This window comes from Montipora foliosa, chromosome 1 (assembly GCF_036669935.1).
Source record: "Montipora foliosa isolate CH-2021 chromosome 1, ASM3666993v2, whole genome shotgun sequence".
In the NCBI taxonomy this organism is placed as follows: Eukaryota; Metazoa; Cnidaria; class Anthozoa; order Scleractinia; family Acroporidae; genus Montipora; species Montipora foliosa.
In genome coordinates this window covers 22027201-22046332 of record NC_090869.1, presented here as the reverse complement: position 1 = coordinate 22046332, position 19132 = coordinate 22027201, and the positions used below count along the sequence as shown (strand labels likewise).

Here is a 19132-nt window from a genome sequence, read left to right as displayed (position 1 = left end):
ACCAGTTGTGCCACAACTCATCCTCTACCTCTGAATTGACTATTATCGTCAATTTAGGACGTTTAGAGCTTGATAGGGATTATGGGAAATGAATATCTATTTTTAGAATCCGAACCCCAATGCCTAAACTCGCTGGACTGGGACTCGAACCTGGAATTGTTCGATTAATAACCCTAGACTACCGCATCGCTAACTGACAGAACGCTTTTTTTTCTAATATATCAATTTTTTTTTTCTTCCGAATGCCGCTGTAAACGTGTCTGTTATCAACGGCTAAGAAACAAGTTTAAAAAGGAAACAATGCCGCTTACCAAAACGTCAAGAGAAAGCTAACCATTTTAAAACCAAGTACTAGACTTGACCATTATTCAGCAATGATTTTATATATACTAATTAGATTTGATAAATAATCGGTGCAATTGTCAGTCAGTTGATCTTTAGTTGTTAAGTGGATAAAAACAGTTCCTTCACAGTGGGTGCTCCGGGTTCAGATCCCGTCCAGGAATACAACTTTTCCTTTTTTCTTTTCATCTGCTACCACAAGTTCTGGGACAGAGTAATATAAATTGACGGTAACAGTCATTCCTGGGAAAATTACGAATTGTCGATAATCGTCATTTTCAGAGGTAGAGGATATGTTGCTTGTGCTTACTAGCCTGTTCCAGGACCCAGATAGTCGGGAAAACGAAAACAACTGCGCGTGAAAAGCGAGTGGGGGCTTTCACTTTTCGCGCGGGTTTTCCCCCTTTCCCCACTATCTGGGAGCGTGGAACAGGCTATGTTCTTAGGGCGTCTTCTTACGCATGTGGTCATGCAGTCTTGTTAGTATTGAGAAAAATGACTACGATCTATCGAACTAACATTACCTGTCAAAAAAATTAAAACTACCTTTTAAGACATTTTCACAGTTTTAACCTAATACATTTTTTCAAGGAGCAGGCCCGGGCCATTTTCGGATGTCACAATTCCCTTTGTATCTCAAGAACGTAGATGATTTAAATCGTCAAGTCGGCGAAGTGAAACGCTATCTTTCCCCGATCGTATGCCCGGGGGGGCCGGGGGGGCCGGGTACTTTAGGAATTTCTGGGTGGGATGTGCCGCTGGGACCCTGGAACCCTGGAACCCTTAGCCTTTACCAGAGCTAGTTCGGCTGAATTTTGCTACCCTATACTAGAGTCAACTCCCACCGATTTCCGTCTAAATACCGATACTTGACAGTTAATAATATCCAGAAGTGTTTCATGATAGCCATTCATCGACACTGTTCAGGCTGAGTTGCGTAAACTTAAACTTTGCCGACTCGATTTTTATATATTTTTGAGCGGGAATTTCTGGTTTCCTTAGTCTTGATAAAATCTTCAAGCGACTGGTCAGTTTCGTGAAAAATGATACCCTATTCTAAACCCAAACGCTATGATTTATATCTATCCTAGAGTAAACTGCTTGACAACCATACTCTTCACAGCGGCACATACCTATATAGTCCATATATGGCAGGACCTCCCCCAGGATCGTATGGTGCCTAAATGACAACAGTCTACTGAGATCCGTCGTTGATGCCGACAACTTAAACAAGTTAAGATTAGACTCGAGCATTGTAATTTTTGGATTTCAATAGCTTAGAATTCATTGCATATACACACATGTACACATTCAATGAATCTCTGTGCAGTGCAGGCCTCAGTTGTTCGAAGGCTGAATAGCGCTATCCAGTGGATAAATCACTATCCACTGGATAACTCAAATGGTTTTGCGAGTGTTTATCCGTTGAATAGTGATTTGTCCTTATGAACAACCCCATGCGAGGCCTGACCCTTTTATTCCTGATTCATCAATGCTTGTCTTGTTTTACTTTTGAGGAGAAATCAACGGTTAAGCTCTGTTTCTCTGTTTCTTCCTTCCAAGATGTGCTTTTCATTAGTTCTTCACTACAACCTGAATGAATGTCACGTTACTGTTGTTATTATCAGGTTTTGAAACTCCAAGTTGCCTTGCTTAGAATGCAATTTACAGCCAACTAGGGTGAACGATTCTGCAGCCGTTGGGGATGTGTAAGGTGCCTTTGTATTTCGAGGTGATTTGCACAACATCAGCTTCTTGACATTGCCGCAGCAGTATTCTTTCATGTTACCCTTGGTGAAGCTCTCTTTGTTTTACGTGGTCCAACGTAGTAGGGTTAGGAAAAGATCTCTTCTTGTGTACTGTTGCAAGACTTGGACAACAAGGACTTGATCCTCCTACGTGACAGGGGAATGCACCGCAGAAGCTCTTCCCACAAATCCCTGTAGACTGTGGTCAAGGCAAAGTGGAGAAGACTATTCGTAACTGCACACTGTTCTGCCCGATTTCTTCTAAGTGTGATGTGCAAGTTACCAATGATCCTTGCCAGGGCCATGGTCCTGACATGAGCCTGTTCATGGGCCAGTAACCAACCAGTGTGCACTTGTGACGTTTAGTCAATGCTTGTTGAACAAGGTCAATTCTTTGCAAGTACATATTCTGACGCACATCAGATTCTGTTAAAACGCCTGACCAGATGCGAACTTCCCTTACCTTGGGAGAACAAATGATACAAAAAATTACCAACACGATGTCAAGTGATTGGGAATCTGAAAATGTCACCTGCAAGGACTGATACACCTCACCATCCCTGAAATGGGGATTAAAGGGTTAATAACCTCCTGCCCACTCAAAAATGCCCCCATTCAGTACATGTAATAAAAACTTAATTTCTCGTGGGATACACTTGACAGTTTGCATTGATAAAGTCAGAGCCCTCAACAGGCAGATGAGAAATCAACTGGGAGTTGATTTACATTAGGGAGGAAAATTAGAGGAGCAGAAGATAAAACCTGGAGTCAGGTTGAGGTTGATTGAAACTAAGCCCACATGCAAACACAGAGGTGGAAAGGATGGGTGATGGTCATCATGTCAGCCTGACTCTCCATAGGTTCTAGAAAGGAGAATGGGCCACTTTCGAAAATACTCTGATAAGCTCATAGCCCTCGACAGGCAGATGAAATTAGCTTGGAGTTGATTTTCAAGAGGAAGGGAGACCAAAGGAGCAGGAGAAAAACCCTTAAGTCAAGTCATTTCAAATATTCTCAGATCACAAAAAATAGCTAGAAAATGGATAGAACCTTCCGAGCCACAGAAGTTTGAGATGAAACATGCCCTCTCTTCTGGATGAGCAGGAAATGATTATGAGAGGGACGGTATGAGTTTGAGTAACATTTGTGGAGAAAGCAATTTAAAAAATAATAATCAGCAGTTAATCATTATTTTCTACTAATTACTCTCCCAGTTTCCTTCTTTTTTTTTTTTTCACGCACATGCATTTATTAAGATCTAAACTCTAGGTTACTCCTTGGTCTCTTTATTCGTTCATTCCACATGATCAATCAATGTGTCTGTGGGGAGCTGGGAAGGGGAGGGAGAAACAGTAAGGCCAGAACATCAACTTCCTTTCCATAATAATAATTAGCATGCACATTTGCATATTTCCTCCTGTCTCCCATACTGTTCCTGCCCCCCTACTGTCCTACTGCCCCCCCTGTAGCTTTCCAGATTCGGGCTGTGATTGGAGAACAAAACAATAGAGGATGCAACAATGCACCTTTCCCTTATAAGAGAGACCAATGAAACTAGCAGTCTACAACAGCTACAGGATAACATCACTGTCTTAGGCTTCTGCCCCTCTGTTCCCCTATCCAATGAGCCACATGACTTATTAGGGTCTTAGGTTAAAGTTTACTGTCCTTTGTTTGATAAGCAGTATTCCAAATAACTTCAATGTCTCTGAACAGATTACAAAATGAACATTGTTATTTCCTAATAAAGCAATGCATTTCAAATGAAGAGCAACCAACCAATACTTTGCTCTCTGTAAAATAATCTTTGACCTACCTGACCATGAAAAGGATACCATCCACAATGTCCATGTGGCATAGCATTGTCTCCCCACGGTGTACAACTGCCATAGCTTATGACTCCATTACCAAGTTGACTATGTTTCATGTAATACCTAAAGGAAAAAAAAGAAATCTGGATTCTCATAGAATGGCAATGGTAATTTTTTTTGACGCATAGCTTTTTATTATGATTCCCACTACTTACAACACTGGTACATCTACTTACACAACTTACAAAAATTACACAATTAACAACTACTAAAATCCATTATATTACCATCAAAACTATTTCAAAATTGAATTGCGTACGCACTACGTACAATACAATGCACTTACAATTACAGGTGCTACTTACAATAATACCATTGCAATACTTGCTCTACAAAAACAATATGAATACTTTTTAACCTTGCAATACCAATTTATACACTACTTACAAAATAATACGATTACAGATGCTAATTATATTTATATTCTTACATTAAAAACAATGAGCAACAAAATAAAAGATACATGCATATTAAAAGTAAATAAATAAATAACTTAAGTAATTATATTGGAGTGAGTACCCATTTCTTTTCAAAGAAGTTGTTTTTGTTGATCTTTTTTTCAATTTCATATTTAATCTTTAGTTTCGATTGCAGTCCTTGAATTTTAGGAAGTGTTTGGCTTCTTCTGCAGTCCCACAAAAATAATTTTCCAATTAATATGAAATAATTTAATAAATTTGATAAAGGGCATTGTTTTGATAAAACTCCAAATAAAACGTTTTGCGCAGAAAGATGGATTGGCTGATTCGATAGAAGGTACCAGTATGATTCGATATTAGTCCAGAACGTTTTGGAGTGAGGGCATATTTCATAGAAAAGGTGATATAAATTAATGGCAATCGTAATGGTTTCTATATCGCACGTATCATGTACAGTGTCATGGCGATTTAAAATTCTTTCTCTGTGGTGAGATTAGATGTCAGCATGTAAAGGCACCTCTGTCGGCGGCTACAACCCATATTTGATGACACCCACCCACTCAACCCAAGTGTGCATGTGAAAGGAGGACAGACCACAACACGGGGAGTCTTCCCCCTACTGTACATCAACATTGCCTTCCACCAATGTGGCCCAGGGATCGATTTCCAGATTCGATGCTCTATGTGGGTTGAGTGTATTGGTTTTCTACTCTGCTCTGAGAGGTTATTCCCTGGGTAAACTCTCCTCAAAAACCAACATTTGATTTGATTTGTAGTCTCCCCAATTAGTAGAGCCCTTGTGCTTGGCTAAATAACCTTGAGACTTTATTAAATAAAGTTATTATTATTATTATTATTATTACTTAGAAGGAGTTATGATCTCATGACTCTCTAATAATACAGAGATGATTTGAAATGAAATAATGGTAAAGTAACTATAAACTATAGTGATAGCTACACATACACAGATATTTTTCAGCTTAAGACCTTTCTGGGACAAACATGACTGAGTGCGCACCTGTGCAGTTCATGTCCAATTCCAAAGTTTATCGAGCAAACAACATGTCCATCCACAAACATCCACTGCCAATCAGAGGATGCTGATAAGGCAATGTGATGCCACTGTCCATCATTAATGCAAGGTCCCTTCATAAACTTGTAGGGCTCAAGAGATCCTCTAATGCATCCATCTGGACCAACATGGAGAATCTGCCAATGGAACTTCGGCCACCTACTGGAACTGATCACAACAATCACATTAATCATTACTTATTCAATATTATATTTATTATTTAATTAATTGTTGATTGCACAGAGGAATCATTGGAGAGAAATGTCACAAACTTGATCATACTACTACTAGTGCTGCTAGTCAGCTGCTGCTATTACTACCACTACAGTACTGGCAGTGTTATGACTGTAGCTACCGCTGCTGCTACAACTGAGACTACTACTACAACTACTATTACAACTACAGCTTTTATCCTTGTATAAGTTCACCTTGTGTACAAGTCAACACACATTTTAGGATCCTCAAAATACTATGTTTTTCTCATTTCTGAGAATTTTTTCTCTTTTTCTCTCAGATGAAAAGACCAAACTGAACAGACATGTTAAGTGACAATTAGGAGATTCACCATTATGGTATGCAGATGAGCAGATAAACAGGCACTTTTGGCACATACAAACAGACGACTATGACATCATTCACAATTCTTAAAAATTATTGCATCAAGTTGTAAGTTCTATAACTCAAAACAGTAGTCTTTTTTTCAGAAATTGTCTGAAGAGGTGGGCAGGCATCAGCGCACAAATCGCATGCAGGGGAAAATGCCAAACAGCATTCTAAAGAGATCTTTAATAATCGAGATTAACTTGGTAGCCAATCTGCTAAATAAAGTGAGAGATTCCAGTAACATCAAGGTTATGCAGGATATTTTGTGTGCAGAAATGACGATTCAGTGTGGATCTAAACATAACGCACCATCTTATTGTTGTTTTATTTATTGTAATTTTCCATTTGATGGCCTCTAAAGAAGCCATTTAATGACAGACTGAGCACAAACTCAGCTCAATAAAAGCCTTCGATCTCATCTTAATCACTCTCTCTCTCTCTCTCATAAATTTCTTCCTCTTCAAGGTCATTTTCATCAGTTAAGCTGATAGATTCTTCTTCAGTTTGTTTCGGATCCACAAAATATTGTCATCAGTCAATGGGTTAACAACCTCTACATCTACTCAAAAAACTATCTCCCCTCCCCTTTAACTCATTGCCTTCTTGGAGAAGAAAATAGATTTTATTCTGTCTAATGCCAGATGAATTTTACTTGTCAATGGGGCCGGGTGGTTCAGGAGTCACAGGATTAAGACATTTTCATAAATGGTACTGGTAGTTTGAAATGTGATGCAGCGAGCACTTGGTTGGAAAAAAAAGTAGGCCGGTTTTGTTTTATACTGTAATTGCCTGCTGATTGGTCACAATAGTTAGGTGCTAACACTTCAGTGAATAATGTTAGCGAGCTTCAGATTGGAGTACGAGAACGAGTACCAGTTTTCTGTACTGGACATGCGCATTACTGTAAATGAACAAAAATTTTTGAAATGCATGTGCTCAGAACTAAAAACTCTAACTCATAGTCATCCTCGTACTCCAATCTGAAGGTCGCGAATAATATTACACGTGCAAGTCAAAGCATAATGCCAGGTTACTAAGCAAACTTGATGACACAATGGATGTAGGAACTGCCTACCCAATGGAGGCGAAGTCTCCTATTAAACCATAATGAATGCCTACAGGGAAATATGTCCAAATATGTGTTTTATAAAACACTTTACCATTAAGCTTTGCTCAAGCCATTTAATTAAAATTGGAGGTGGGTCAAGAGAAATGTCACACAACTAGTACATGTACTCACTACCACTACCACTCCTCTTCCACTCCCACTTTCACACCTATTTATAATCTGAATTCTCTCAGGTATCAAGCTTACATAGATAAGAACAACTTCTCTTGTCCTTTTGCAGGCATCTAAGCAGATCAAATCAAAGGTTGCTTTAGTGACATGAGAAAACTGGCGCACCCAGTGAAAGACCTGTCAGGGCACAAAAATATGACACCTTACAGTCGGGACACGGGTGGATTCAGGCGAAAACTCTCACAAGTGCACCAACACACAACAATTTTTTTTTCCAAATTGTGAGCAAAGTTGGCTAATTTTTTTAATAACTGATTCATTGCATTATCTCAGTCCTGATTAAACATTTCCTGTCGTACACAGAGTTTGCACTTGTGTGTCTGTGATGTCCTCCATAGTAACCATCAGTTTTCAAATGATGGCGTCAAAGTGTGAATAACTATGTACATACCTTACAGATTCGCTTTGGCATCCTATGATTACTCCGTCGGGCTTTTTTCTGTTTAGTTTAATCCACATTTCCACACTCTGTTTCCCAGGTGCTCGATCGTCAAACCTAATTCCCTTCACTCTAGATGCACTGGACGAATTCGCCACAAACTCCGCACACAATCTCTCTCGGGCGAGATCAGTAAAACCACTTGAATAATAGTGTCTACGCTCAAAAGAAAGAGCGTGGCTTGCTTTAAAGTACAACTTCTTCCAGACTCCTGACTCCTCTTCAAAGTCTTCACAGTTATCGGTATTCGACTTGACATAGTGAGAAGACATTGAGAATCGAGGAAGAGACAGCAGATGGTTGTTATCGACTCTGAAACGTCTTCGCCAAATGACATTTTGGTTTGTCAGTTCGCAAAGTCTTTTACAAGTGCAGCCTAAACTAAGAATATCTTGAACTACGTCCAGGTATGAAATAATGTGAAACCATATTTCCTCTGGAAAGTTTTCTTCCGCCGCCATTTCCATTTCTTTTAAACATGACGTCATCAAACTGTGAAGGATCTTTCAGTTTTTGATACCCTTCCAAATATATTTTCCGTCAGTAGAGTAAAGGTTATGCGATATAATTAAATAAGTCGATGAAATCAAAGAGTACACAATAATCGCTTGAGCTTAAGGCGCTGTTACACTGTGAAATGTTTCGTGCAACCGTGTCTCGCAATCTTTCGGCGACATTATGGCGGGACAAGTTGCACGAAACATTTCACAGCGTGACATACCCTGCAACGGCCAAAATTCGTTGCGAGACAAGTTGCACGTCTACTTTCGGCAACGGCTCTTGCAACTTATCTCGCAACGATTTTGACCGTTGCAGGGTATGTTACACTGTGAAATGTTTCGCCGTTCAACTTGTCCCGCCATAATGTCGCCAGAACACTGCGAGACAAGTTACACGAAACATTTCACAGTGTAACAGCGCCTTTACTTGTCGGGTGGCTCAGAGTTAACTATGGGTGACTTGAGCTGCACTGTTCTCCCATGGAGTATACCCTCCCATGATTTGAAAAAGGACTTGCCCAGTTATTCTCATTTAAGAGAGCTCATTAAAAATATTGTAATATCATGGAAAGAAATAGAAAACATTATTCTTGCTATAGTTAATGGATGAAATGATTAAAAAGTTTCAGTCAAAATGAGGTGTAAGATGTAATGGGGCTGGACAATCTGCAAGGGGGCTGTGTCGAAAAGTGCGACGGGGATGCGAGGACAGGGGACGTGGGGACTTGGGGACTTGGGGATGTAGGGAAGTGAGGACGTGAGGACGCGGGACGTGGGGACGTCGGGACTCGGGGACGTGGCGTAGAATTTCAGAAATGGGAGAACATCCCCAAGAAAGTTGAATTGCTTATGTTATTTTGCAAAAATGATCATCTGTATGCTTTTCATATGAGTACCGGCTAAATACACAACGAAATTCAAAAATTTGATTCTCGAAAAGTCATTCTCGCCACCCGTCACAGAGCTCGACTGTGAAACAAAGCAGAAGACCTAATGGCCCATTGCTGACACTGCAGCTGAAATTTCATGTTGCAGCGTTTGTTGTTGTTGTTGTCCCACAAAAACTTGAGCCTTATGACTCCTTCTCTGTAACTGAAGTTTAAAAATACCGTACCAATGTCCTTGTTGGCGGCATTGTACTGCATCTTTCCAGGCGCTTGTTCAATTTGTTACCTTTGCTGAAAAATTCGGGTTGTCACCGTTGATATTGTCGAAAATGTTCGCCATCAGAGGGCCAGAAGCTCCCCGGGAGGGGGAGGGGGGTACTGCCATATATGAGCTATATAGGTATATGCCGCTGCGAAGGGTATGGTTTTCAAGCAGTTTACTCTAGGATAGGGTACATAAATCAGAGCGTTTGTGTCAAGAATAGGGTATAATTTTTTTCACGGAACTGACCAGTCGGATGAAGATTTTACTGATCTAGACTAAGGAAACCAGAAAAAGACTGAACAACCGGGCCCTGTATTCGAGGACTGGTTCCGTAATCCTGGTTTATTTTCTTGCGAATTGTTTAAATCTGCCGTGGCGAAGACAAAAAGACACTTATTCCTTGAAAACTGTTTAAATCTGCCGTGGCGAAGACAAGAAGACAACATCTGTACACCATTTCCCTTAATGGACAAAAATCTAAAATTCCGAAATTGCGTGTTCTATAGTCTAGTCCAAAGTTCTAATTTTACAATTCCATAATCTTGATTTCAGTATTAGAGTAACTTGGCACCAAACGTTCCACAATAACTTGAAAGCTTAAATCCAGTAGTCCAGTCCGGGTTGAAATCGTCAGAACTCTCTCTATCATCCGATTTCAAATCAACAAAAGCTACAAGTAGTAAATAGTTCTCAGAAACTACAAAAGTTCGTCATGATTCTACACTCGAAGTGAACAAAAAGCTATCAAAAACTAAACCCAAAAACCCTAGTGATCGCTTCTCGAGAGAACAGACAAACAGCCGAAACTGTTCTGTGCCTGCCTCTTATGGCACTGAAAAAAGTACCGTAGGTAGTACAATGGTACTTCAGGTACTTGACCGTAGCCTTTTCCCGAGAAACTAATCTTAGCCAAAAGGCCGAGAAGCGATCAGGATACGGAATATTTAGGTTAAAAAATGTAGGGATACGGGATTTTTGGCTGGGGTGGGGAGGGGGGGGGTGGAATTAAGGAGATACGGGATATTTTTTAAAGTAGGAACGCATTGCGTACGTGTGGTAGTGCAGTAACTTGACGGTGCTTTGTTCCATAACTGTCAACTGAGCTGCGTTTTGTTTTTTCAGGAGATTCAACTGTTGTCCTTGCGTAATATGTAGCTCTAATAGTACACGATATTGTTTTCGTATCGTAAATCATTTCAGTGCCATGGTAGATATCTTTGCTAAATACCCCCTCAGAAGACATGTGGTTCGGTAAAATACTAGACCCAGAAAGATTGAAGAAAATAAAAGGAAATCGAGAAACATTCGGCTTCAAGGCTGACATGTTGATTAAGCATGTATTCTGAGCTTCTTGCAGCTTTCCAAGACCAAAGTTTAATGATGTTAAGCCCTTTCCGGCGGGGTTAGTAGCTGGATGGGGGACGTCAAACTATGCGACTTGTTTTCAGGAACATACCACCAAAAATTATATTTTAACGCTCAAAAATGAGAACCAAGCAAGGTACATATTTTGTTAGCCTGCTTTATAGAAAACAAATATTGATATGTAGTTTTTAAGGAGAGCAGAAGGGACTTTTAGGAAGTGTCGATCGAGAATAAAACAATTTGCCATAAGCAATAAAATTTGCGAAATGGAAACATCATAAATTTTGTGCTGCGAATATAACAAGTTACCATAAGCGAAAAACATTTCGGGAGACTTTTTTTACGTTCAATTTTCCTATTGTACTTTTGGTCGTACAAGTAAAATCGCAAAATCGAAAGTGACATGGATTTTAGCGGCCGCCTGTGATCAAAGCAAACTGAAAGCAAACACTGGATGACGTGAAAGTTAAAAGGTGAGCTGTCGTTTACAGATTCGGTACCAATGAAACTTGAATTCCTCCACAGCATAGGTGACGTAAAACTTGTGTAAATGCTGCGAAACTCAAGCTTTGGCGACCAGTGTCTGGTAATACGGCGCACTTCTCGAGTTTTTCGTGTTATCTCACTTTACGACTCATTTAATTAAAACCTCTGCTGGTGGAAAATCTGATTTTTTTTACGCCGTTAGTTCTCATTCTCTGCAACACCCTGCTAACACTCAATTTGATCTATGGGAATTGGAAAATGCTCAGCCATGCCGGCCGTTCATCGGAATATTGACGTTTTGACGGCGTTTTTTCAGTCTGAATTCGAGAAACACTAGCAAAATAAGCTAAAATACCAAGGAAAACACTCAGGAAAACAGCGTGTTTGTCGGTGAAACACTCCTGTAGGAAAATGGACGTTGAACATAGCGTTTTCACTACGTTTTCCCAAACCTAAAAACACTTGGAAAATACCGTGTTAGAATGTTCCGGACAACAGGGGAAAACACTCAGCAAAATAGCATGTTTTCCGGTGTAATGCTCCTGCAGGAAAACCATTGTGGAATGTTATGTTTTCATTGCGTTTACAACTTCAGGAAAACATACGCTAAACGCCTCGTTTTCTCGCTTGGGATAACTGTGGCAAAATATGCTGGAAGACACACTATTAAAACCTCTTTTCCTCGTGCAGGACAATTAGGTAGGTTAGACCTTCAACATAGCTGCTGTGCCCGAAGATAGAAAGGTTATTTGCAGTTACTTCAACGAAACAAAGAAGGCGTGGGTTACTGATGGTATGAACGAGGAGGAACTTGTTGACAGATCGTTGATATGCGAATCAACGCATGCGACTTACTTCGCACCATCCTCGTGAGAAATAAAAAATGGTACTGCAAATACCACAACTACAGAACCACCAGCTTCCACCACCGTACGAGGTAAGGTTCTCGTCACCCTTCTTTCTCCTTACTGGAGGGATATTTTTCATTGGATTTTTAAGTCACTCAGCGATTACTTTGGTTATAGTTCTATTAACTATGCTTTGGTTTTACATTATGTTTATCTTCATTTGGTAGTTGACTTGATAATGCCTGTCGCCACGAGGTCGGGACGGAAGTTAATCCAATAGCCCACTTTCGATATATTAAAATTCAGTTTTAAACGAAAGGCATTTGTATGAGTTTATTCCCCCGAGCCTCGAGATGATGCCTACTGAATTTTAATATATCGAAAGTGGGCTATTGTGACTTACTTGCTCTTGTTTTAGCGCATTACGACTGCTTTTAATCGATAACTGATTGTTTTCGTATGTTGTGATCAGTTCGCCAAAGTTATTACTGTGTTTTTTTGGGGGGGAGGGGGAGGGGTTGTAACGCACTCGATTTTGAACATCTTTTCTCTCTCCCTCTCTTCTTTTTTTGGATTTCAATAACACTTGTAAAAGTCTCTGTGCTTTGTCGGCATATGCACACACCGCGCAAAAATACCTTTGAATTAGTAGGCAAAGTCCTTTTAATTATTCCTTAAAAGAATAATAAGGAATAATTTCACGCGTATCTTTGAAATACAAGCAAAATTAATCCTTAATTTCAATTCAAGGGGCACATTGCGATTACATGATTATCACACACTTAAATGACCAATCGTTTCAATGAACACTTTAATCTTAAAATTACAGCAAACACGCTTTCAGTCGGTATTTTTCCTTTTTCTAACCATTAATAATCTTGCTTTGTGGCATTTTCGTTGCCGTTGTCGCTGCTTAAGGGCCCACTAACGTATTTTTTGGGATGCGTTGCTAAGGATGTAATGGTTAAGTAATTTGAGAGAATTTGGCAGTATTTTGGTCACTTTCCAACTTTTGTAAGCCAATGACCCTAAATATGACGTCATCATACCACGCCCATGGTCACGTGACCAATAAAAGAAAACTCTAAATTTGTCTCCGTGCTACGCAATTTGGGTATTTAATCGATGGTTTCATAATTTGTATTCGTTTTTGCATCCAGCCAAGCATGGTTTTCTTTTTATTTTGAAAAATGTTCTTTTTAAAGACATAAACGATACTGAAATACCCATAACTTTTTCAAAAAAGATGATTTTAAAAAATCAATGCTTAGCTATATTCTGTATTTGGGGATGAAACGTGCCATGTAAAAAAAATTAATTCAATTTAAAACCGCCGGAAATTTAGCTTTTTTCTCAAACCGGAAGTCAGTTCTTTTACGCATGCGCAGTTGATTTGAGAACGAGCGCGAGGAAGGGCGAAGAAAAACCTTTGATTGAAACAACAGTTTGTGCGGTGACTTTTGCTTGTGAGTGGGTTTTCTTGTCAGCTCATGATATGATGACGCCAGTTACCGGAAGTAACATTTCACTTCCTTAGCAAAGCGCGAAAAATCCGTCTGTGGGCCCTTAAACTCCCTAAATTTAACATTGTTGTCAGGACGACAACGGTAAAGAAATAACTAAAATGATAAACGCATGCGCAGGGCGTGCAGTACATTTTCTCAATAATCTATTATTTTGAGTCGTTTTTGTTCTTAGCAACTCCCTCTTTGCTTAAGCTTTTTATTTACTTATGTGAATACACAATACATTCAAATGAGCGAATGCTTTGAGTCATTTGAAAACTTGATCATTAATTCTCAAACTCATTAAGAATTGATAAGGCTATTAGTCAATCGGAGTGCCCCATTTTGGCCAGGTGCATGTATCTTGATATCCAATGAAACTGCAGATCAAGAAACGCCCGAGTTAGTTCAAAAACTGATCAAGACACTGATCGAGGCTCTTGAATTTAAATGAACCTTTACGCTAATAAACCTTCGGGGAAAAAAATATTCATAACAACCATTCGGCGAGTTCACAGCCCAATTCTTTTCATATTTAGTTGAAACTGGAAGGACTTCGTTGACCGAATCACTTTTTTTGGAAGACGATTTTGGCAAGTGAAAACGACGTGATTCTCTATTATGTAAATTTCTTCGAAAGTTCTACCTTTTAGATTCATTTCCTTTTCAAATTACTATCACTTGCCTGATAAAACAAAAGATCCCCACATAACACTCCTACGTAGTAAAAAAAAGGGTTGAGAAGTCATGTCAAAAACTCGTGCTTTTTGATTCATCAGAGGTTTCAAACACCTCGAAACAATAAAAGTACTCCGCCTACCGCAACGCGCTTTCTTTTGCTTCTCGGTGTTTGTAACCCCTGATCATAGTTAACTATGCCCTGATGAAACACTCGCACTCGTTTTTGACATATTACTTCAAACTGGCCAAAATGCTCCACGGGAGTGTATTAAGCGCTGGAATGTGACAACAAAGCGTGGAATTCACACGGTTTATGTTTTCGCGACTATAAAGGTAAAGCGCCCCATCTCGTTGTTTCTCTTTTGTCGTAAAATCCACGGCCACTGGTTCGAAGTGTTTCGTTTTTTTGTCTGTCCTTCTATGGTTAAAGTTCCTCAAGCGCCAGGACCACCGGCTCCTTCGGTTCAACAAATCCAACAAGCTCCGCCTCAAGCGGCGAGTTTAGAGGTAGAAATGTTTTCTGTTTTTCAAACTGCAGTCAGTTTCATTACTTGGACCGTTATGCTTCTCTGGTCAAATGTTCTCCTGTTCGTCAGGTTATTGCGCATTTACCAATTCCGTGTTTATGTCCCCTTATTTTGATTTGGGACGTCATCAATACTTGTTAGGTTCCCCTAATTCTTATGTTATGTTTGGCGTTGGCGGCACTCACGGTTCGCCGGTGAAAATCATGTCATCTACGTTTCAGTTTTTCTGACCGGGAGCGACTACTACACGAGTTTCAAGTTTAAGTTTGTTATACATTCACCTTTCGTACATTTTCCATTGATCCTTTATACCCGCAAAATAGCCTAGCTAATCGAGGCGGGTAAGAAAAATAAAAGATTACAATAATAGGGGTTGAGACAACAAAAGAGAACAGATACACGAAACATATCAACGTATTAGGTTAAAATAACAGGGGGTTCATAAATTACAAAGTAGGTGGAGTAAAACAAATGTATAACTGAAATTAAGCTGAAATTTTTGAATTTAATATTTACTAAATATTAAAATATTAATACTGGCTCTTGCTCCTCTTCGGTGTATTTCACTGTACTGAACTTGAATCCTCCTGGTGTTCATTCAATTTATTTTCGTTTGGGACAACTTCAATTTGCGTGTGTTTAGCAACACACTCAACCTCGTGTTTGTTGAATTTTCTTGCCTGTTGTTTACATCTGGGTCTCCCGGGCCGGCACAAATACTGAACTACGTTGTAGATTCAGGTGCCAATTCGGTATGTTTGGCTGTAACTGAACTTCGTGTTTAATAGGTGGAATTGTTTTACTTTGGGTTTCTCAGGGCGGGCACGAATACTGATCAGAATTAGTTTCGGGTGCCAGTTAATTAAAGTGCTGCTATGACCAAAAAATAAATTTTCGTTTTCTTTTGATTTCAAAACTTTAACTGAAGTGGCCCAAGTTTTAAACCTTGATTTCAAAAAGAAATCTATTTGTTACATACCTAGACTTTCACTCAACAAAACGAGCACTGTGATTGGTTGATTCTTGGTCAAGTGCCCCTAATCAAATTCAAATGTACCTGACCGGTATAAAATTCTCAGTTGTTGCCCGCGCCGGATGTTTTGCTGCAATTCTAAATATATAAAAAGTACTTATTTCTGGTCTCTCGGGATAGTAGTTAGTAACTTTCCCCCTCGGGACCATAAATTTAAGTGCATATTCTTCATTTTGACTGGAATTTTCCTATTCAGTGGTCCGCCATTACTAGCTTTAGAATCTTAAGAGAGCTGGATCTAGGAGAAAATTACGTCAAAGACCCACTTGTGCGAAAAGCATAAGCCCAAACATAAGCATAAGAAAAATCGTGTGGGAACGGGCGTGAAATAAGCATAAACACAACAAGAGGAAATTTTCCTATTTTGTGCTTGTACTTATCTTGCGCTTGTACTTATTTCACAAGTGGAAACTGGAATGTATTAAGCCTAAGCACAAACACAACTATTCGCACGCCATCTTGAATCTTACTAGATCTTCTCCGACGTTACTGCGATTGCGTAAGTCAAAATTTCCTCCGCTTGTTCCACTGTGTGAACGTCGCATTACGCTTATGCTTGTTCTTCTTTGCTCAATTGGAAACCAGGCTTCAGAATGCAATGCATGTGAATGCGGCTGAATTAATATTCAGCACGGGAGTTTCGGGCTTTCAGATTTTGAAATTTGTGTTTTGAATGTATAATAAGCTGCATTACCACGCTGAAATTTTAAGCTAGTGAGAAAATACATCATTCGTCACTTTTCCCAAGATCCAACCCTCTGACGTCCAATCGGCAAGTAATGGCGATCGTGAAATCAATTGCCCGAAACGGAAAATACCACAATACTCTTTTGTTTGTCCACAAATTTTGAATAAGCATTGTTTTTGTTTTCTCTTTGGACCATTGTAAGTCCCAAGAGAAACTGGAAACAATGCTTATTAAAAATTTGGGTGGACAAACAAAGAGTATTATGGTATTTTCCGTTTCGGGCAATTCTTATACTCAAAAGAAACAACGTTTGGATAAAAATCAGTGCGCAGAATTTTGCCAATCAGGTGTTGAGCCAAACGCACTTTCAAAATCTGAAGAAAAAAAGGAAATGATTTTTTGATCATAATAGCAAGCTTCGGTTTTGGCAACCTCGTCCCAAGTTCTCTCTCCTACGTGGGGACGGGTAGGAGAGAGCCCTGGGAACTAGGTTGCGGATTCGGTTGCCATAATTTGTTTGCATTTGGGTATCTCGGGCGGGGACTGGGTTCAGGTGGCCGCTTAAGTGTGTTTGGCTGTACCTGAACCTCGGGTTCCGTTAAAATTGCTTACATTTGGGCCTCTCGGGCCGGGCACGGATTCTGGACTGGGTTCGGATGCCAATCGTTTGTCTGTCTGTTTGGCTTTGGGTACCACATTACTGAACTTGGCGTTCAGTTCGAATCGTTTGTTCACCGGGGCATCTCTGGTCGGGCATGAATACTCCAAACTGCTGTAGGCTCAGGTGCCATTTAGGTGTTTGGCTGCAACTAAACTTTGCATTTGGTTGAAATTAACTAGCATTTGGGTCTTTGGCTGGCCGCAAAACCTACGTTATGCCTACCGGGAGTTTTTGGTTATGGCTAGATGTTGTCAACTCGGTAGTGTTTTGTCTTTATGCCTGTCTGGCTAGGCGTGGATACTAGGATAGGGTCATTGGCGCCGTTTACGTATTCGATAATAGTTTACATTACTAGACCCTCATGCAAATGTTTAACGTAGCTGTGCGCAAATTCCTGGGTCGGCGTCAGAGATACGCTAAGTTATCATTATTTTAGGCTTTGTACACTGTACAGGTGCTAAACAATTGGACATGTGTCCCCTACTAGGTTTAAAACACCCAACCCAACCCCCTTGAAATATCAAGAACCCTCTCTTTACCCAAGTGGCAATTCAAATCTAATTACAAATTATGATCTAAAATCTACATAAATTACAAACTAAAGACTATACTTTAATTCTACTACCGACTGCCACTTGGCATGTACAGGCAAAAAATTTCAACAATATTTCCACCACGACATTTAAGACAGATTACTTTAAAGGGACAAATTATCGCAATCAAAAACGTTAAAACGTCTATTCAAATAAAGCGACTTAAACGAGTCAAGAGACTCTGATTCCTTAAATTCCCTTGGTAAGCTGTTCCATATTAAGATGACTCAATTAAAGAAATTGTCACGGAAAACAGATGAACGAGAAAGATTTGTCTTAAAATGCAACCCTGAGCACGCAAGGCGCGTTTGACCCTCAAGAAAAAGAGAAATAATATTTGAACTCGCGAGTTCTATATGCCCCTAAATGCGTTTATAAAAGAAAATTAGGTCAAGATACTCTAGCCAGTGATTTTGTGGCAATAACTTAAGTTTGACTAAGCGATCCCCAAAGGATAAATAACAATTCCTTAACATCAAACGCGTAGCTCTCCTTTGAATGGTTTCAACCAGGAGTAAGTTGCCGATGACTGACTGCGGTGCCCAAAACTGAGAGCAAAAACAAAAGTGTGGACGCACTAAGGAACAGTAAAGTCACAAAAGCGCAGCACTTCCAACATACCTGCGTAGTTGCTTTTAAGAAAGCCTATACTAGCATCTTATTTGCTTTACCGACAATCATTACTATGCGATCTTTCCAAGAGGTGTCATTTGAAATCACAATACCTAGATCCCTTTCGGATATGACAACCTCTACATTAATACAACCACAAGTACGAACTGGGCTCAGACGCTTCCTAGGTATACGCAAGTTGCTGCAAATATAATTCTCAAGCTCATTAATAATTCGTAAGGTTATTAGATAATCGGAGTGCCCCATTTTGGTCAGGTCCATGTATCTCATACCCAATGAAACTACAGATCAAGAGAGGCTCGAGTTAAAAAACTGATCAAAGACACTGACCAAGACAAAATCATTTGGTGTAACAATTGACGACGAACTCAGCTGGAATATTCCCACATCGAAAAAACTAACCAAAAAGATCGCTTCTGGAATCGGTACCATGAAACGTGTTAGGCACCTGGTTCCTCAGACGACCTTACATCTTTAATGCAACCTCCTGTAGCACTGTTGGGGAACCTGTGGGGTAACTTTACAAGACAAAGCTGCAAAAATTGCAGAATAGAGCAGCCCGCGTTTTAACATTCTCTGACGCTGATGCTGGCCAAATTGTTGGAAATTCTGGGGTAGAAATATCTTTGATCGCTAGCGAACCATACAAAAAAAACCGTTCAAACG

At 39.8% G+C, this 19132-nt stretch overlaps 1 protein-coding gene across 1 annotated transcript; it reads right to left on the bottom strand.

Moving 5' to 3' along the window:
* On the bottom strand, positions 1–8402 carry LOC137993375 (uncharacterized). The gene is made up of 4 exons (XM_068839189.1): positions 7747–8402; positions 5399–5620; positions 3907–4024; positions 1–2553 (listed from the first exon to the last, which is right to left on the bottom strand). The coding sequence occupies exons 1-4, from the start codon at positions 8280–8282 to the stop codon at positions 2296–2298; spliced, it is 1134 nt and encodes a 377-aa protein (XP_068695290.1). The 5' UTR covers positions 8283–8402; the 3' UTR covers positions 1–2295.
* Positions 8403–19132: the final 10730 nt, after the last annotated feature.

Excerpts from the sequence above, each read along its gene's own strand:
- LOC137993375 (XM_068839189.1), bottom strand. The coding sequence starts at position 8,282 with ATGACGTCATGTTTAAAAGAAATGGAAATGGCGGCGGAAGAAAACTTT. Across the intron at positions 4,025-5,398 it reads ATTGGACATGAACTGCACAG|GTATTACATGAAACATAGTC; the intron begins GTGCGCACTCAG and ends TTTTTCCTTTAG. Across the intron at positions 2,554-3,906 it reads GGTATCCTTTTCATGGTCAG|GTAAGGGAAGTTCGCATCTG; the intron begins GTAGGTCAAAGA and ends TGTTCTCCCAAG.